The 21,651-nt window shown below is 40.1% G+C and overlaps 1 protein-coding gene across 3 annotated transcripts in view; it reads left to right on the top strand.

Annotated features, from left to right (window-relative positions):
• The window catches only part of vwa5b1 (von Willebrand factor A domain containing 5B1), a 91,873-nt gene extending 78,923 nt beyond the window's left edge, over window positions 1–12,950 (top strand). For 2 of the 3 annotated variants that reach the window (XM_061924138.1, XM_061924147.1), the window contains exons 20-22: window positions 4,919–4,988; window positions 5,054–5,177; window positions 8,236–12,950. In XM_061924138.1, coding sequence (XP_061780122.1) covers window positions 4,919–4,988; window positions 5,054–5,177; window positions 8,236–8,676 — 635 coding nt within the window. In that variant the 3' untranslated portion in view covers window positions 8,677–12,950. The remainder of the gene's footprint in view (window positions 1–4,918; window positions 4,989–5,053; window positions 5,178–8,235) is intronic. The other variant, XR_009810274.1, reaches the window with a different exon arrangement.
• Window positions 12,951–21,651: the final 8,701 nt, after the last annotated feature.

The raw sequence follows: 21,651 nt of genomic DNA, 5'->3' as shown, positions 1-21,651 counted from the left end.
GGTTATACTTGTATAGCGCTTTTCTACCTTTTTTAAGGAGCTCAAAGCGCTTTGACACTATTTCCACATTCACCCATTCACACACACATTCACACACTGATGGCGGGAGCTGCCGTGCAAGGCAGCTAAACAGGACCCATCAGGAGCAAGGGTGAAGCGTCTTGCTCAAGGGCAGGCCTGGGCAATTATTTTGACTCGGGGGCCACATTTAGAGAAAAAAATGTGTCTGGGGGCCGGTATATCTACACTAATACAAAACCTCACAATAATGTCTGATTGAATGCTAAAAACGTTATGACAGACCGCCTTAAAAAACGTAATGGAATCTTGAATTTTTCTATGAACGATAAAACATTGAATATTGACAAAATATGACCGTCACACCCCCTTTAGATCGACATATTTTACAATCAAGTGAAAGGCAACAAAAAGGCAACAAACAGTGAAATATGAACGCGAAGGGTACAAAATAAACCCACCGACAATCTGATATATCTGATACATCACTAAGCTTTAGAACTTTGTTGTGACAATCTCCTTCCGCGTCTGTGGAAACGCTCCCCGCCCACACTGCTTGGTGCCTCGTCTGAGCTGCTGTGACGTAGATGACCATAGTAACTAATTAGATGACCATAATAACTAATTAGATTACCATAGTAACTGGTATATCATCCCAAAGCACAGATTCCAACTATTCCAATCATTTATTTATTTATTTCAGGCAATGACATAAAAAAGTACGAAGTTGACAACACATAATAATATAAATTAATATAGTGCAAAAGGTAATGTATAGTATGTAATGCATGATTGTCCAGTTTTTGCCTGAAAGGGAGTGGGAAGAAGATAATTTATTTAATCCCATCCCCAGTTCTCCATTCAGTGATTATTCACATGAGTTTCACTCTTACTTTGTTCAAGGATTATAATACAGATGTAGGGCTGCAACTAACGATTAATTTGATAATCGATTAATCTGTCCATTAATCGATTAATAATCGGATAAAAGAGACAAACTACATTTCTATCCTATTCAGGATTTTATTGAAAAAAAAAACCAGTATACTGGCACAGTATACTTATTTTGATTATTGTTCCTCAGCTGTTTGTAAATGTTGCAGTTTATAAATAAAGGTTTACCGTATTTTTCGGAGTATAAGTCGCACCGGAGTATAAGTCGCACCTGCCCAAAATGCATAATAAAAAAGGAAAAAAACATATATAAGTTGCACTGGAGCCCGGCCAAACTATGAAAAAAACTGCGACTTATAGTCCGAAAAATACGGTATTCAAAAAAAAATAAAAAATATATATATAAAAAAATAAAAAAATAAAAATATATATATATAAAAAAAGCCTCTGCACATGCGCATAGCATAGATCAGGGGTGTCCAAAGTGCGGCCCGGGGGCCATTTGCGGCCCGCAGCTAATTGTTTACCGGCCCGCCACACATTCTGGAAATACTATTGTAAAAATAAAAAAGAACATTAAAAAAAAGTGGAATGAGGTGAAATCTAACGAGAAAAAGTTGCAATCTTGACACAAAAGCTGCCATGTCTTTCTTTATTTTTCTTTTTTTTGCCATTGCTCAAAAAATAATGACAAAAAAATCCATGTTATAATGAATTATTTTCAGGGCTCCAATTACTTCAAATATTTCACTTTAAAATGTTTTATGTGGTAAATATTGCATATATTGTGTAGTAGCCATATAAAAACATCAAAGTTTTCTTTGACATAAGCGCATAAAACAAACAAAATAATAGCTCCAGCATAAAATGGACAGATATATCTGAAGTTGATCTCGTAACTTAAGTGTTGAAAGTAAAAGAAAAACCTAATAAAAATGTATCACTTTATGAGTGGGGCACCTTTTGGATCCCAAATATACTTAGTGTCATGTCTGTGTGATCATGTTTTGTTTTAGTCATGTTCGGTTTTGTTTTTGGACTTTTTGTGCACTTTTGTTTTGTTTTGTCACCATAGCAACCATTAGTTTTCACCTGTCACGTCACGCACCTGTTTCACGTTTTGAGTCACGCACCTGCTTTCACTAATCATGTCTATAGTATTTAAGTTCATTGTTTTCAGTTTGTCGTTCTGGCGACATCTCACATTTATGCTCTGTACATTCCTGACACTTGTTTTCATGTCCATCCTTCATGCTGCTACTTTTGTCCAAGCCAAGTAAGTTTTTATTTATTAATGCTATAGTCTTTTGGTTTCATAGTTTGTTCTCCGCCACTGTGCGCGCTTTTCGTTTGTACTTTTTTTGATAATATTAAATAAATATGTACTCACATTCCCGTCTCGCCCGAGCCAACTTTCCGTTGCATTCCGGAAAAGCAAACACCCAGGACCAAGTCATGACACTTAGTGATTTTTTATTTATCTTTTCACTGTGATTACTCAAAAATATGAAAGAATTAAAATCAATGGTGTCCTGCAATATTGATCTTTTAGGGCTCTAATTACTAAATACTGCATATTTCAGTTTTATTATAAAAAAAACTAAATAGTTTTTGACAGAAAAGCCATAAAACATTTATTTGTATTTTTATTACTTTATATCAACTTGAAGTTGATATAGAGATTTACTGTAAAAATAAATAATCCGACTTATTTTTAACATTTTAATGACTGAGACCCTTTATGGTCCCCGGAACCCCTAAAGGTAAAATATATAAAAAATCCATATATTTTGTTATGGTTTGAAAATGAAAAATATCAAAAAATGGCCCCCACATGCTTTAATTTTTCCGTGTGCGGCCCTCTGTGGAAAAAGTTTGGACACCCCTGGCATAGATCCAACTATCTTTATAATCGATTTTAATCGATTAGTTGTTGCAGCCCTATACAGATGTTGTATCATAGTGGCATTACCACAGGTAACAATAATTATTACACTGTAACAACCATTTGTATCAACAATGTAGGAATAATGAACATACCAACAATGGTAATAGACAACATAGCAATAATGGTAAGGAAACATTGAGCACATGTAAACACTTTTGAAACAGAGTACAGCAGCAGGTCAAATTAAAGACCCTCATCTCTATATTTGAACCATGTTTGTATACTAGTTTAAATCCATTAATAGTTTGGCATTGCTTGTGTTGGAAGTCCATAGTTTTATTCCGCACACAAAAACGTTTACGGGTGGTTTGAGCTCTCGGCAATAAGGAATATCCAAAGCCTCTCAAGTTATGAGCCTGCACTCGTCTTATCAAAAAGCGTTGTAGATTAGGCGGCAATAATTTGTTAAATGCTTTATATAAGATTATTAATGTATTATATTTAACAAGGTTATCAAATTTGAGCAACTTTGATTGCATAAACAGATTATGATTATGTTCTAAATAACCAACGTTGTGAGTGATCTGCACTGCTCTTTTCTGTAATATGATCAGAGGATGAATTGTGTTGTGGTAAGTATTCCCCCATAGTTGAAGGCTTACGGTCATTAGAAAACATCACTGCACATCATAATGGCGGCTACACTTTCCATCTTAAAGATCTAAAAAAATTCTTTGGGAATGTCCGGCTGGCCAGGTTGAAAAGCTCAACGGGCCACATGTTAATTTGCCCAGGTCTGGGTTAGAGTGTTCGCCCTGAGATTGTGAGTTCAAACCCTGGTTGAGTCATACCAAAGACTATAAAAATGGGACCCATTGCCTCCCTGCTTGGCACTCAGCATCAAGAGTTGGAATTGGGGGTTAAATCGCCAAAAATTATTCCCGGGCGCGGTCACCGCTGCTGCTCACTGCTCCCCTCACCTCCCAGGGAGTGATCAAGGGTGATGGGTCAAATGCAGAGAATAATTTCGCCACACCTAGTGTGTGTGTGACAAGCATGGGTACTTTAACTTTTAACTTTTTAACCCTCAGATTGCTGGCACGGCCCACTTTCCCAACTCCGCCACGCCGTCCCCACAATTTCCGACACTTTTATGCATACTTGCCAACCCTCCCGAATTTTCCGGGAGACTCCCGAAATTCAGCGCCTCACCCGAAAACCTCCTGGAACAAATATTCTCCCGAAAATCTCCCGATTTTCAGCCGTAGCTGGAGGCCACGCCCTTTCCAGCTCCATGCGGACCTGAGTGAGGACAGCCTTTTTTCAAGACGGGAGAACAACAGGGTGATAAGAACTAAATCATCCAGACTAGGGATTAATTGTATTATTATGTTTATCTTACCTAAAAATAAATATATTTATTAATTAAAAAAATAAAAAATCCTTTTTTTTTTTTACTATATTTTGCTAAAAACCTTAAAAATTAATTGTATTTTTATTGGTATTTTTTCTGACTCCTTATTACATCCAGCCATAGAATTATACATTAAAATAAACATATTTGAAATAATTAATTTTAAATTATCATAATAATTCATTTAAAATGACCATATTTAATTATTAAAATAATAGCTTGTTTATCAACAACTTTAGCATTTTATTCATTACATTTATTAAGTTATGTTCTATTCCTTAAGATTTATTTATGCAAGTTTGAAGTATCAATTATCTAAACACAGTTTTGTTTGCATATTTTCAGGATATATATATATATATATATATATATATATATATATATATATATATATATATATATATATATATATATATATATATATGTGTATATATATATATATATATATATATATATATATATATATGTATATATATATATATATATATATATATATATATATATGTATATATATATATATATGTATATATATATATATGTATATATATATGTATGAAATACTTCACTTGGTGAATTCTAGCTATCAATATACTCCCCTCTTAGCCACGCCCCCCACCTCCCAAAATCGGAGGTCTCAAGGTTGGCAAGCATGCTTTTATGATATCAATGAAAAATGCCAGAAAGACTTTTCTTTTTCCTCTCAGTGACCCAAAGAAGTCCATCGGTGACGTCAGACCAGTCTCAGAAATCAGTGGAGGGTCTTTTTTCTGCCAGGTGGGTAGAGACGTGTGAGCGTGACACGTGCAGACGTGTTTGCTGACCAGCGTGTCCTGGGTTAGGTTGGCACTGAGCAGGACTCGCCTCCTGACCAGGGCCGCCAAAGGGTTCATGAGCCGGTCCCACAGCAAGTCGGCGGACTCCATGGGCGAGGGCGAGAACGAGAACAAGGACTACATTCCTCTGGTATGTCTCGTCCTCTGCTTTCGTAATCAGAAGGATTCCTATTTTAATCTGATCGTTGTAACACCCCTTGTTGTAAAATTACAACGTTACCTTTAACCATCCTAAAAAACAATCTGTTATCCATCCATCCATCTATCTCCGTCCGCTTATCCGAGGTCGGGTCGCGGGGGCAGCAGCCTAAGCAGGGAAGCCCAGACTTCCCTCTCCCCAGCCACTTCGTCCAGCTCCTCCCAGGTTATCCCGAGGCGTTCCCAGGCCAGCCGGGAGACATAGTCTTCCCAACGTGTCCTGGGTCTTCCCCGTGGCCTCCTACCAGTCGGATGTGCCCTAAACACCTCCCTAGGGAGGCGCTCGGGTGGCATCCTGACCAGATGCCCGAACCACCTCATCTGGCTCCTCTCCATGTGGAGGAGCAGCGGCTTTACTCTGAGCTCCCCCCGGATGACAGAGCTTCTCACCCTATCTCTAAGGGAGAGCCCTGCCACCCGGCGGAGGAAACTCATTTCGGCCGCTTGTACCCGTGATCTTGTCCTTTCGGTCATAACCCAAAGCTCATGACCATAGGTGAGGATGGGAACGTAGATCGACCGGTAAATTGAGAGCTTTGCCTTCCGGCTCAGCTCCTTCTTCACCACAACGAATCGATACAGCGTCTGCATTACTGAAGACGCCGCACCGATCCGCCTGTCGATCTCACGATCCACTCTTCCCTCACTCGTGAACAAGACTCCGAGGTACTTGAACTCCTCCACTTGGGGCAAGATTTCCTCCCCAACCCGGAGATGGCACTCCACCCTTTTCCGGGCGAGGACCATGGACTCGGACTTGGAGGTGCTGATTCAGATTCTCCCAATCTGTTATATTTATTTACATTTTTTTTTTACCACATTTACATAGTCATTGGGTCCTATTGTTCAGTCTCACAAGGCTATTGGATCGTACATTTGTTTATAAGTCACACCTTCTGGCCATGAACTCACACAACCTCTCAAGGTTTCCTTCGAACAACATCTATTTGTTTCATTGGACTGGATTCATCAGATTCAAATAAGTAAAATGTCTTTTGTATATTTTTTGGTTGTTATTACAATGTCTAGAGCATGGGTGTCAAACTCTGGCCCGCCGTGTAATTTCACTTGGCCCTTGAGGCGATATCAAATTAACACTAGAGCTGGCCCGCCGATTATATACAGCGGCGGTGCCGCGGTAATACCGCATTCATTTGGGAGTCTCCCGGGAGGGTTGGCAAGTATGAGAATTATGCCTTACACCTTAGAGTCATATAACTTGGGTATGTGACACAAGCTAACTGTTAGCATGTTAACATTAGCTTACTAACATGCTAAAATTCTCTTGATAACCTTGTTAAGCTGGTTTTGAAACCGTTTACCCTACAGTCGTTTAACCTGGTATGTGACACCTGTTACTCTGTGCATGCTAATGTTAGCATGCTAACATTAAAGTGCTAACGTTTCTACCAAATTTTACACTTTTTACTTTAATTCCCCAGCCTTACACCTTAGAGTCATATAACTTGGTATTTGAAGCAAGCTAACTGTTAGCATGTTAACATTGGCATGCTAGCATGCTACCATTAAAGTGCGAGCTTTCTCAGCTAATTTTTCAACCGTTTACCCTGCAGTCATTTAACCTGGTATGTGACACTTGTTACTCTGTTAGCATGCTAACATTAAAGTGCTAACTTTTCTACCAAACATTACACTTTTTGCTCTAATTCCCCAGCCTTACACCTTAGAGTCATATAACTTGGTATGTGACACAAGCTAACTGTTAGCATGTTAATGTTCACATGCTACCATTAAAGTGCTAGCTTTTTGAGCTAATGTTGCAACCGTTTACCCTACAGTCATTTAACCTGGTATGTAACACTTGTTACTCTGTTAGCATGCTAATGTTAGCATGCTAACATTATAGTGCTAATGTTTCTACCAAATTTGACAGTTTTTATTTTAATTCCCCAGCCTTACACCTCAGAGTCATACACATGTGACACAAGCTAACTGTTAGCATGGTAATGTTAGCTTACTGACATGCTAAAATTAGCTTGCTAACCTTTTAAGCTGCTTTTGCAACCGTTTACCCTACAGTCGTTTAACCTGGTATGTGACACCTGTTACTCTGTGCATGCTAATGTTAGCATGCTAACATTAAAGTGCTAATGTTTCTACCAAATTTTACACTTTTTACTCTAATTCCCCAGTCTTACACCTTTGAGTCATATAACTTGGTATGTGAAACAAGCTAACTGTTAGCATGTTAATGTTGGCATGCTAGCATGCTAACATTAAAGTGCTAATGTTTCTACCAAATTTGTCACTTTTTACTCTAATTCCCCAGCCTTACACCTTAGAGTCATATAACTTGGTATGTGAAACAAGCTAACTGTTAGCATGTTAACGTTGGCATGCTAGCATGCTACCATTAAAGTGCAAGCTTTTTCAGCTAATTTTGCAAAAGTTTACCCTACAGTCATTTAAACTGGTGTGTGACACTTGTTACTCTGTTAGCATGCTAATGTTAGCATGCTAACATTAAAAGTGCTAACCTTTCTACCAAATTTTACACTTTTTACTCTTAATTCCCCAGCCTTACACCTTAGAGTCATATAACTTGGTATGTGACACAAGCTAACTGTTAGCATGTTAACGTTAGCTTACTAACATGCTAACATAAGCCTGCTAACCTTTTGAGCTGGTTTTGCAACCATTTACCCCAGAGTCATGTAACCGTCAACCCCCAGCCAGAGGTTCAGGGCACAGATAACAGGCCCATCAACATTTTTCTAGTTGTTATTATTATTATTACTATTATTATTTTCTATCATTATACCTATCGTATTAATATCGTCATACTTTTCATTATTACTATACTTCGTATTATTGTGATTATTATAATAGCGTTTATTCAGTATGGCATCTCATCAACTCCCCCCAGTGGCCTGAAGGAGTACTGCCAATATTGGCATATTTCAAGTTTGTGGGAAACAGAGTAGAAAATGGATGGACGGACGGAGTAGAATGTTGTGGTGCTGTCACAGGTGTCGCTGCAGCTGGCGTGCGGCGCCTTCCCGCTGGACGCCGCCCTGTGCGACGCCATCAACGTGCCCATGGATAAGCTGAAGTGGCGGTCCCCCTTCGGCAGCCACCGCAGCAGCCTGGGCCGCCGCACAGAGAGCGCCGAAGACGAGCCGTGTGACCCGCCGGCGTGCGCGGACGCCGCGGAAGCGCTGGACCCGGAGAGCCTGGTGTGGGCGACGGCGGTGGCCCTGGCCTGGCTGGAGCACAGCTCCGCCAGCTACTTCATCGAGTGGGAGCTGTTGGCCGCCAAGGCCAGCATGTGGCTCAGCGACCAGGACGTCCCGGAAGGCCGAGACGTGGCGTCGGTGAAGGCCGCCGCCAACCAGCTCTTCATCATCCTCAGACACTGGGAGGACAACCTGCAGCTCAACATGCTGTGCTACAACCCCAACAGTGTGTGAGCGCCACACACACCTCTGTCTGTGTGTGTGTGTGTGTGTGTGTGTGTGTGTGTGTGTGTGTGTCTCTTACCCCTCTAAACATATCAGCGTCAGTACGTTTACATGCACTCGATTAACGTTTACTCTCGCAGTATACTTGTTATGTTCACCTCCGCCCACCGTAGGGGGCGCTATTTCCTTTTATTACCACCCTAACATATGGAGCTCGGTAATGCAGCATGCGCTTTTGTACACTCACCGTTTTCACACGCCCGAGTCAACGTTTCCATGATGACGGCGACTGGTTTCACTTCACATACTGGGACTCAAACGTTAATCAACTTATTTAATTAGAGAAAAAAAACAACTTTGATTCGTATTGTGTTGCTTCGATTAATCGTTTAATTAATGTAATTAGTAAGAATCCGATAAAATCCGGAAAAAGAAGGTGGAACAAGTTGAATAGAAGGTAAACGATGGTAAAAGCAGGTAATAGATGTGAATTTCAGGTAAAATAAAGTGAAAAAAAAAAGGTAAAAGAAGGAATGTGGAAGGTAAAACTCAGGTAAAAAAAAAAAGGGGGAAATAGAAGTTAGAAGTAGTACATAAAAGGTAAACGGAAGAATATAGAGGGCAAAATAAGTTAAATAGAAGGTAAAAGAAGCTAAATAAAAGGTAAACTGAGGAATATAGAAAGTAAAAGAAGCTAAATAAAAGGTAAAATAAGGAATATAGAAGGTAAAAAAAAAAGGGGAAATAGAAGTAGTAAATAAAAGGTAAACGGAAGAATATAGAAGGTAAAGAAAGTTAAATAGAAGGCAAAAAACCTAAACGAAAGGTAAAAGAAGGAATATTGAAGGTAAAAGTCAGGTAAAAAAAGGGGAAACAGAAGTTAGAAGTAGTAAATAAAAGGTAAACGGAGAATTATAGAAGTTAAAATAAGCTGGATAAAAGGTAAAAGAAGGAATATAGAAGGTAAAATAAGTTCAGTGGAAGGTAAAGAAGCTAAATAAAAGGTAAAATAAGGAATATAGAAGGTAAAAGTCAATTAGAAAAAGAGGAAAAAGAAGTTAGAAGTAATAAATAAAAGGTAAACGAAGGAATATAGAAGGTAAAAGAAGTTAAATAGAAGGTCAAAGATGCTAAATAAAAGGTAAAAGAAGGAATATAGAAGGTAAAATAAGGTAAAAAAAAAAAAAAGGGGGGGAAACAGAAGTTAGAAGTAATAAATATAAGGTAAACTGAGAATTATAGAAGGTAAAATAAGATAGATAAAAGGTAAAAGAAGGAATATAGAAGGTAAAATAAGATAAATAAAAGGTAAAAGAAGGAATATAGAAGGTAAAAGTCAAGTAGAAAAAGGAAAAAAAGAAGTTAGAAGTAATAAATAAAAGGTAAACGAAGGAAAAATTAAGTTAAATAGAAAGTTAAAGAAGGAATATAGAAGGTAAAAGTCAGGTAATAAAAGGGGAAATAGAAGTCAAAAGTAGTAAATAAAAGGTAAACGGAGGAATATAGAAGGTAAAATAAGTTAAATAGAAGGTAAAAGAAGCTAAATAAAAGGTAAAAGAAGGGATATATAAGGTAAAAGTCAGGTTAAAAAAAGGGGAAATAGAAGTTAGAAGTAGTAAATAAGAGGTAAACAGAGGAATATAGAAGGTAAAATAAGTTAAAAAGAAGGTAAATAAGCTAAATAAAAGGTAAAAGAAGGAATATGTAAGGTAAAAGTCAGGTCAATAAGGGGAAATAGAAGTTAGAAGTAGTAAATAAAAGGTGAACGGAGGGATATAGAAGGTAAAATAAGTTAAATAGAAGGTAAAAAAAACCTACATAAAAGGTAAAAGAAGGAATATAGAAGGTAAAAGTCAGGTAAAAAAAGGGGAAATAGAAGTTAGAAGTAGTAAATAAAAGGTAAACAGAGGAATATAGAAAGTAAAATAAGTAAAATAGAAGGTAAACGAAGGGATATAGAAGGTAAAATAAGTTAAATAGAAGGTAAAAGAACCTACATAAAAGGTAAAAGAAGAAATATAGAAGGTAAAAGTCAGGTTAAAAAAAAGAGGAAATAGAAGTTCGAAGTAGTAAATAAAAGGTAAACGGAGGAATATAGAGGGTAAAATAAGTTAAATAGAAGGTAAAAGAAGGGATAAAGAAGGTAAAATAAGTTAAATAGAAGATAAAATAACCTAAATAAAAGGTAAAAGGAATATAGAAGGCAAAAAAAGAGAAAATAGGAGTTAGAAGTAGTAAGAAAAAGGTAAATGGAGGAATGTAGAAGGCAAAATAAGTTAAATAGAAGGTAAAATAAGCTAAATAAAAGGTAAAAGTCAGGTAAAAAAAAAGAAGGGGGAAATAGAAGTTAGAAGTAGTAAATAAAAGGTAAACGGAGGAATATAGAAGGTCAAATAAGTCAAATAGAAGGTAAAATAACCTAAATAAAAGGTAAAAGAAGGAATATAGAAGGTAAAAGTCAGGTAAAAAAAAAAGGGGAAATAGAAGTTTGAAGTAGTAAATAAAAGGTAAACAGAGAAAATATAGAAGGTAAAAGAAGCTAAATAAAATTTAAAAAAAGGAATATAGAGGGTAAAATAAGTTAAATAGAAGGTAAAAGAACGTAAATAAAAGGTAAAAGAAGGAGTATAGAAGGTAGAAGTCAGGTAAAAAAAAGGTGAAATAGAAGTTAGAAGTAGTAAATAAGGTAAACGGAGGAATATAGAAGGTAAAATAAGTTAAATAGAAAGTAAAAGAAGCTAAATAAAGGGTAAACGGAGGAATATAGAAGGTAAAATAAGTTAAGTAAAAGGTAAAGGAAGCTAAATAAAAGGTAAAATAAGGAATAAGAAGGTAAAAGTCAGGTAAAAAAAAGGATATAGAAGTTAGAAGTAGTAAATAAAAGGTAAACGGAGGAATATAGAAGGTAAAATAGGTAATATAGAAGGTAAAAGAAGGTAAATAAAAGGTAAAAGTCAGGTAAAAAAAGGAGAAATAGAAAATAGAAGTAGTAAATAAAAGGTAAACGGAGGAATATAGAAGGTAAAATAAGTTAAGTAAAAGGTAAAAGAAGCTAAATAAAAGGGATAATAAATATAGAAGGTAAAACCAGTTAAATAGAAGGTAAAAGAAGCTAAATAAAAATTAAAAGAAGGAATATAGAAGGTAAAATAAGTTAAATAGAAGGTAAAAGAAGCTAAATAAAAGGTAAAAGAAGGTATATAGAAGGTAAAAGTGTTTTATGTTCTTTTAATTGTTTTTTGGACACAATATAAAATGAACATTTCCATTTATTTCACACTTGATGTATTTATTGACAGAAACAATTGTCGATAAATGTGTTTCTGGCCATACCATCGAGGTGCGCCAGCGTCTTTTAGCATCATTTCGGCCGCGTGCTCGCGCATTTACATGTAGCTTAAACCTCCCATTTTCTTCGAAATCACGCAATTGAGCGACATTTGTGCGTTTGAAAAAGACAAACTGGGACTACTATTCAATGTTGTTATGCAGAGTTCTTTCAGCATGCACTTACCTACGTACGTACTTGCACGTCGTCTCGTAGCTAAGCTAATTAGCCGAGTGTTTTGTGTTGAACGTAGGTGTTTTTTTTGTCTTTTTTTTGTTCAGGGGGGAAAGGAATTTCAATGTAGCAAAACAAGCCAAGGCGATGCGCTAACTGCTCGTTAGCGGAACGTGTTTATAAAGAGTGATTTGTCCTATTTTGGCTTTCGTAAATGGAGAGGAATGCCCCCCTTGATGAGTCTAAATTTAGCCGTTGATTAATAAAAATAAAAATGAATTTGGCCATGAAAATTCATTATAAAAAAGAAAGAAACGGTAAAAAATTGTTTTAAATTTACACAAAAAAATACATAATCTAACGCAACATATCAGCTAAAATATTATTTACTGTTACCACGACTAAAAATAATAATTGATTGTTAATCAGTTGATTTCCCCCAAATATATTTAGTAATAGTTATTATTATTAATTTTATGTTAATATTAACAAAATATTACCTCCTAAATATAATATGTAATAATATAATGATAAAATTTTGAATGATTACAATTATTATTGGTAATATTGCTGTTATTGCAAATAAATACAAGGATTCTTTTCTTATTAATAATATTAGTGTAATGATGATGATTAGTTGCCAGAGATATGTAAATGACAAAAATATTTGTGGAATCTTGTTTTGTCTAAAAAATAAATTAATCATAGCGACAATTTAAACCAGTGGTCCCCAGACTGCGGCCGTCTAAAAATGCATTTCCCCATCGATAACGTGACTTCAAGTGCGTATATATACATCTATATCTATATATGTATATATATATATATATATATATATATATATATATATGTGTGTATATATATATATATATATATATATATATATATATATATATATATATATATATATGTGTATATATATATAAATGATAAATGATAAATGGGTTGTACTTGTATAGCGCTTTTCTACCTTCAAGGTACTCAAAGCGCTTTTGACACTACTTCCACATTTACCCATTCACACACACATTCACACACTGATGGAGGGAGCTGCCATGCAAGGCGCTAGCCAGCACCCATCAGGAGCAAGGGTGAAGTGTCTTGCTCAGGACACAACGGACATGACGAGGTTGGTACTAGGTGGGGATTGAACCAGGGACCCTCGGGTTGCGCACGGCCACTCTCCCACTGCGCCACGCCGTCCCAATATATATGTGTGTATATGTATATATATATATATTTATATATATATTGCCAGCAGTGAGAGGCGACGGGCTGGGGTGGCAATTCTTGTTGCCCCCCCGGCTCAGAGCCTGCATGTTGGAGTTCAACCCGGTGGACGAGAGGGTAGCTTCCCTCCGCCTTCGGGTGGGGGGACGGGTCCTGATTGTTGTTAGCGCTTACGCGCCAAACAGCAGCTCAGAGTACCCACCCTTTTTGGATTCACTCGAGGGAGTACTTGAGAGTGCTCCCCCGGGTGATTCCCTCGTTCTACTGGGGGACTTCAACGCTCATATTGGCAACGACAGTGAAACCTGGAGAGGCGTGATTGGGAAGAATGGCCGCCCGGATCTGAACCCAAGTGGTGTTTTGTTATTGGACTTTTGTGCCCGTCACGGATTGTCCATAACGAACACCATGTTCAAGCATAAGGGTGTCCATATGTGCACTTGGCACCAGGACACCCTAGGCCGCAGTGCTATGATCGACTTTGTAGTTGTGTCATCGGATTTGCGGCCTCATGTTTTGGACACTCGGGTGAAGAGAGGGGCGGAGCTTTCTACCGATCACCACCTGGTGGTGAGTTGGCTGCGATGGTGGGGGAGGATGCCGGACAGACCTGGCAGGCCCAAACGCATTGTGAGGGTTTGCTGGGAACGTCTGGCAGAGTCTCCTGTCAGAGAGAGTTTCAATTCCCACCTCCGGAAGAACTTTGAACATGTCACGAGGGAGGTGCTGGACATTGAGTCCGAGTGGACCATTTTCCGCACCTCTATTGTCGAGGCGGCTGATTGGAGCTGTGGCCGCAAGGTAGTTGGTGCCTGTCGTGGCGGTAATCCTAGAACCCGTTGGTGGACACCGGCGGTGAGGGATGCCGTCAAGCTGAAGAAGGAGTCCTATCGGGTTCTTTTGGCTCATGGGACTCCTGAGGCAGCGGACAGGTACCGACAGGCCAAGCGGTGTGCGGCTTCGGCGGTCGCGGAGGCAAAAACTCGGACATGGGAGGAGTTCGGGGAAGCCATGGAAAACGACTTCCGGACGGCTTCGAAGCGATTCTGGACCACCATCCGCCGCCTCAGGAAGGGGAAGCAGTGCACTACCAACACCGTGTATGGTGCGGATGGTGTTCTGCTGACCTCGACTGCGGAAGTTGTGGATCGATGGAGGGAATACTTCGAAGACCTCCTCAATCCCACCAACACGTCTTCCTATGAGGAAGCAGTGCCTGGGGAATCTGTGGTGGGCTCTCCTATTTCTGGGGCTGAGGTTGCTGAGGTAGTTAAAAAGCTCCTCGGTGGCAAGGCCCCGGGGGTGGATGAGATCCGCCCGGAGTTCCTTAAGGCTCTGGATGCTGTAGGGCTGTCTTGGTTGACAAGACTCTGCAGCATCGCGTGGACATCGGGGGCAGTACCTCTGGATTGGCAGACCGGGGTGGTGGTTCCTCTCTTTAAAAAGGGGAACCGGAGGGTGTGTTCTAACTATCGTGGGATCACACTCCTCAGCTTTCCCGGTAAGGTCTATTCAGGTGTACTGGAGAGGAGGCTACGCCGGATAGTCGAACCTCGGATTCAGGAGGAACAGTGTGGTTTTTGTCCTGGTCGTGGAACTGTGGACCAGCTCTATACTCTCGGCAGGGTCCTTGAGGGTGCATGGGAGTTTGCCCAACCAGTCAACATGTGCTTTGTGGACTTGGAGAAGGCATTCGACCGTGTCCCTCGGGAAGTCCTGTGGGGAGTGCTCAGAGAGTATGAAGTTTCGGACTGTCTGATTGTGGTGGTCCGCTCCCTGTATGATCAGTGTCAGAGCTTGGTTCACATTGCCGGCAGTAAGTCGGACACGTTTCCGGTGAGGGTTGGACTCCGCCAAGGCTGCCCTTTGTCACCGATTCTGTTCATAACTTTTATGGACAGAATTTCTAGGCGCAGTCAAGGCGTTGAGGGGATCCGGTTTGGTGGCTGCAGGATTAGGTCTCTGCTTTTTGCAGATGATTTGGTCCTGATGGCTTCATCTGGCCAGGATCTTCAGCTCTCACTGGATCGGTTCGCAGCTGAGTGTGAAGCGACTGGGATGAGAATCAGCACCTCCAAGTCCGAGTTCATGGTTCTCGCCCAGAAAAGGGTGGAGTGCCATCTCCGGGTTGGGGAGGAGATCTTGCTCCAAGTGGAGGAGTTCAAGTACCTCGGAGTCTTGTTCACGAGTGAGGGAAGAGTGGATCGTGAGATCGACAGGCGGATCGGTGCGGCGTCTTCAGTAATGCGGACGCTGTATCGATCCGTTGTGGTGAAGAAGGAGCTGAGCCGGAAGGCAAAGCTCTCAATTTACCGGTCGATCTACGTTCCCATCCTCACCTATGGTCATGAGCTTTGGGTTATGACCGAAAGGACAAGATCACGGGTACAAGCGGCCGAAATGAGTTTCCTCCGCCGGGTGGCGGGGCTCTCCCTTAGAGATAGGGTGAGAAGCTCTGTCATCCGGGGGGAGCTCAAAGTAAAGCCGCTGCTCCTCCACATCGAGAGGAGCCAGATGAGGTGGTTCGGGCATCTGGTCAGGATGCCACCCGAGCGCCTCTCTAAGGAGGTGTTTAGGGCATGTCCGACCGGTAGGAGGCCAAGGGGAAGACCCAGGACACGTTGGGAAGACTATGTCTCCCGGCTGGCCCCCGGGAGGAGCTGGACGAGGTGGCTGGGGAGAGGGAAGTCTGGGCTTCCCTGCTTAGGCTGCTGCCCCCGCGACCCGACCTCGGATAAGCGGAAGAAGATGGATGGATGGATGGATATATGTATATATATATGTATATATGTATATATATATAAGTATATGTATATGTATATGTATATGTATATATATATGTATATATGTATGTATATATGTATATATATATATATATATATAAGTATATGTATATGTATATATATGTATATGTATATGTATATATGTACTGTATATGTATATATGTATATATATATATGTATGTATGTATGTATATATATATATATATATATATATATATATATATATATATATATATATATGGCCACATTTTTTTAACCCAATGCGGCCCCTGGGTCAAAAGGTTTGGGGACCCCTGATTATAAGAATCATGTTGGAGTCACTAAAATCCTTATTGTGATTTTGAAATGAAAAAACATAATACAAATAACCGAGGAGGAGACGAAACAAATGTTGAAAATTATGATTTTACCGCAAGTGCCTCAAGTGTGACGGTGGTCGTGTTCTCCTGTTTGCGTGCGTTGCCTTCACTCAGGTACGCAATCACCTCTCTGCATGGCGGCCATCTTGTCCACAAAAAAACAAAGAAAGTACGTCCTGGGTGCACTGTTGTCTGCTACGCCCTGGGTGCACTGTTGTCTGCTACGCCCTGGGTGCACTGTTGTCTGCTACGCCCTGGGTGCACTGTTGACTTTGTGTCGTGTTTGTGTGTCTCTGCTCGCTGGATGGACACGTGCATGGAATTAAAGCAAGGTTCAACTCTGGCGTGAGCTTTATTCAAATATTTCATATGATTGGGAAATAAAACATCATCTGAGAAGTGACTGAGCCAGGAAATAATAATCCCACAAAAAAAGTACAGTTCTTTTTTTTTTTTTTTTTTTTTTACCGACTTACGACTTATCAACTTCCTGCCGCCCCTCGACGCTTTCACGACTTGGTTGAAGATATGACAAGATAACAAGTCGAGCCACGCCCCCTTGGTTACTGTTGCCATGTCTCACAAGCTACACCCAAATCTGGCCCTCCACATCCTTTAATGGTGACCTGCAACTTCCTTCTATTGTGAACCGCCACTTCATTTTAAAGTGGAACACTACATCATTCTAATGTGGACCTCTACATCTTTTAATTGTGACTTGCCACATCATTTTATTGTGAGGTTCCAATTCATTTTATGTGGCCCACCACATTGTTGTATATGGTCCAACACAACATTCTAATGTGGACCTCTACATCCTTTAATTGCGACCCGCCACATCATTTTATTGTGAGTTGCCACTAAATTTTTATGTGGCCTGCCACGTCATTAAAGTGGTCCGCCACATTATTTTATTGTGAGTTGCCACTAAATTTTAATGTGGCCCGCCACATCATTTATGTGGCCTGCCACATCATTTTATGTGGTCCGCCACATCATTTTATTGTGAGGTGCCAATTCATTTTATGTGGCCCACCACGTTGTTGTATATGGTCCAACACGTCATTCTAATGTGGACCTGTACATCCTTTAATTGCGACCCGCCACATTATTTTATTGTGAGTTGCCACTAAATTTTATGTGGCCTGCCACATCATTAAAGTAGTCCGCCACATTATTTTATTGTGAGTTGCCACTAAATTTTAAGATGGCCCGCCACGTCAAATGATGTGGCCTGCCACATCATTTTATGTGGTCCGCCTTGTCATTAAAGTGGTCCGCCACATTATTTTATTGTGAGTTGCCACTAAATTTTTATGTGGCCTGCCACGTCATTAAAGTTGTCCGCCACATCATTTTATTGTGAGTTGCCACTAAATTTTATGTGGCCTGCCACATCATTAAAGTGGTCCGCCACATAATTTTATTGTGAGTTGCCACTAAATTTTAATTGGCCCGCCACATCATTTACGTGGCCTGCCACATCATTTATGTGGCCTGCCACATCATTTTATGTGGTCCGCCACATCAATTATGTGGCCTGCCACATCATTTTATGTGGTCCGCCACATCATTTATGTGGCCTGCCACATCATTTCAATGTTGTCCGCCACATCATTTTATTGTGAGTTGCCACGTCATTTATGTGGCCTGCCACATCATTTTATGTGGTCCGCCACATCAATTATGTGGCCTGCCACATCATTTTAATGTGGTCCGCCACATCAATTATGTGGCCTGCCAAATCATTTTAATGTGGTCCGCCACATCAATAATGTGGCCCGCCACATCATTTTATTGTGAATTGCCACTAAATTTTTATGTGGCCCTCCACATCATTTAAGTGGCCCGCCACATCATTTTATTGTGAGTTGCCACTAAATTTTAAAGTGGCCCTTCACATCATTTTAATGTGGTCCGCCACATCATTTTATTGTGAGTTGCCACTAAATTTTAATGTGGCCCGCCACATCATTTTATGTGGTCCGCCACATCATTTTATTGTGAGTTGCCACTAAATTTTAATATGGCCCGCGACATCATTTATGTGGTCCGCCACATCAATTATGTGGCCTGCCACATCATTTTATGTGGTCCGCCACATCATTTTATTGTGAGTTGCCACTTCATTTAAATGTGGCCTGCCACATCATTTACGTGGCCAGCCACATCATTTTAATGTGTTCTGCCACATCATTTATGTGGCTTGCCACATCATTTTAATGTGGTCTGCCACATAATTTATGTGGTCTGCCACATCTTTTACGTGGCCTGCCACATCATTTTAATGTGGTCTGCCACAACATTTATGTGGCCTTCCACTTAATTTTATTGTGGCCCACCAAATCACTTTACCGTGAACCTCCACTTCATTTTAAGTTGGCCCACACCATATTTTAATACGGCTCGCCAAATAATTCTACTGCGGCCCGCCATATCAGTTTATGTGGTCCGCCACATCCTTTAATCGTGGCCCGCCACATCATTTTATTTTGGACTGCAACCTAAATTTTATTGTGACCCTCCACTTTATTTCAAAGTGGCTCATACCATATTTTAACTTGGCATGCCAAATAATTCTAATGTGGCCCATCATTTCATTGTATGTGGTCTGCCACACCATTTTAATGTGCCCCGCCACTTAGTTCTAATGTGGTCTGCAAGCCATATCCTTTAATTGTGGCCCGCCACATAATTTCATTTTGGACTGCAATCTAATTTTTATGTGGCCCAACCCATCATTTTAAAGTGACACGCCCCATAATTCCAATGTGGTCGCCACATTATTTTTCTATGCCTCGCCACATCGTTTTAATGTGTCATTCAAATGTCATCCGCCACTTCATTTTATAGTTGCCCTTCACATCATTTTACTGTGGACCGCCACTTCATTTTAATTTGGCCCATTCCAATATTTTAAATGTGCCAGTTTTTTGGGGGGGTTATCAAAAATAACTACTTAAATATGTGTTTGCCATCTTACATATATATGTATATACATGTATATATAAATATATACATGTATACTGTATACATATATATGTATATACATATATATATATATAGGGTGGACGCCACAGCCAACAAGGAAGCCTTCATCACATTGAAGGACCACAAACCCAACTTCGCAAATAACCCAACATGCCGACTAATAAACCCAACTAAATCTGAAATAGGAAAAATCAGCAAAATAATCCTGGACAGAGTCAACACAAAAATCAAGCACAAAACACCACTCAACCAATGGAGAAATACAGCAGCAGTAATCAAATGGTTCAACAACATCCAAGACAAACAACAGCACAACTTTATCTCCTTTGATATCGAAGAATTTTACCCTTCCATCACGCAAGACCTACTGACTCAAGCACTAGACTTCGCCTCAGACTACGACTCAATCACAGGCAACGAAAGAAACATCATCATCCACGCAAAAAACTCCATTCTCATCCACAACAGTACACCATGGCAAAAAAAGAACAATGCAACATTTGACGTCACTATGGGAAGTTTTGACGGAGCAGAAACGTGTGAACTCGTTGGGAGTTTCCTCCTCTCCCAGCTCGCTAGCCTCAATCTGAACCTTGGTATTTACCGTGATGACGGACTGGCAGTGTGTCGCGCCTCGCCAAGGAGCAGCGAGAATACCAAGAAGCGCATATGCCAAATTTTCAAAGAGAACGGCCTACGGATCACGATTGAAGCCAACAAGCAAACCGTCAACCTCCTTGACGTCACTTTCAACCTGAGAAATAACAGCTACCAACCATTCACGAAACCCAACACAACACTCCAATACGTGCACCATGACAGCAACCACCCACCCACCACCACGAAAAGAATACCTACCGGAATTAATAAAAGGCTATCGATGCTGTCATCTAGCAAAGCTGAATTTGACCAAGCAACCCCCCGTACCAAAAAGCCCTTGATGAAAGCGGATACAATTTCACCCTCACCTATGAACCCACGCCAGGAAACCAACCAAAAAAGAACAGAAAACGAAACGACATCATCTGGTACAACCCCCCATACAGCAAAAACGTCTCAACTAACATTGGACACAAATTCCTCAATCTGATTGACAAACACTTTCCCAAAGACAACACCCTAAGAAAAGTATTCAACAAGAACAACATTAAATTGAGCTACAGCTGTATGAACAATATACGACAAATTATCTCAAACCACAACAAAACAATTGCAAATGAGCCGTCGGCCCCCGGACAGAGCGACTCCAAAACCAACAAAGGCTGCAACTGTCGAAAGAAACCTGATTGCCCTCTCAACGGGGGGTGCTTACAAACATCAGTTGTCTACCAATCTAAGGTAACACGCAAGGACATTAACACATCCGACACATATGTAGGATTAACCGAGGGAGAGTTCAAAACCAGATGGAACAATCACAAGGCTTCTTTCAGGAACCAAAACCTGCGGAATACCACAGAACTCAGCAAACACATTTGGGACCTCAAAGACAATAATGTTGAATATTCAATAACATGGCAAATTCTTGCATCCAGCACACCTTACAATAGTGGTAATAAAAGATGCAACCTATGCTTGAAAGAGAAACTGTTTATTATTAACCGTCCAGACCTGTCATCCCTCAACAAGCGCAGCGAAATTGTAACAGCATGCCGCCACAGACGGAAACACCTCCTAGGTAACACATGAGCCAATCACCACGCCCCTACACCAGCCTGTACCCACCCACTCTGTGCCCTATACAAACCATGGTATGTGAATGCTCCCATTAAAATCTGATGATTGAGGGAACACCCCTCATGAAACAGGCCTGTAGAGATGAAATAGTCTTGTGATTTTTTTCCCCACACATACATTTATATATATATATATATATATATATATATATATATATATACTGTGTATATATATATATATATATATATATATATATATATATATATATATATCCATTTTATACCACTTGTCCCTTTTGGGGTCGCGGGGGTGCTGGAGCCTATCTCAGCTGCATTCGGGCGGAAGGCGGGGTACACCCTGGACAAGTCGCCACCTCATCGCAGGGCCAACACAGATAGACAGACAACATTCACACTCACATTCACACACTAGGGCCAATTTT

Source organism: Nerophis lumbriciformis, linkage group LG01, assembly GCF_033978685.3.
Source record: "Nerophis lumbriciformis linkage group LG01, RoL_Nlum_v2.1, whole genome shotgun sequence".
NCBI lineage: Eukaryota > Metazoa > Chordata > Actinopteri > Syngnathiformes > Syngnathidae > Nerophis > Nerophis lumbriciformis.
This window is presented reverse-complemented; position numbering and strand designations above follow the sequence as displayed.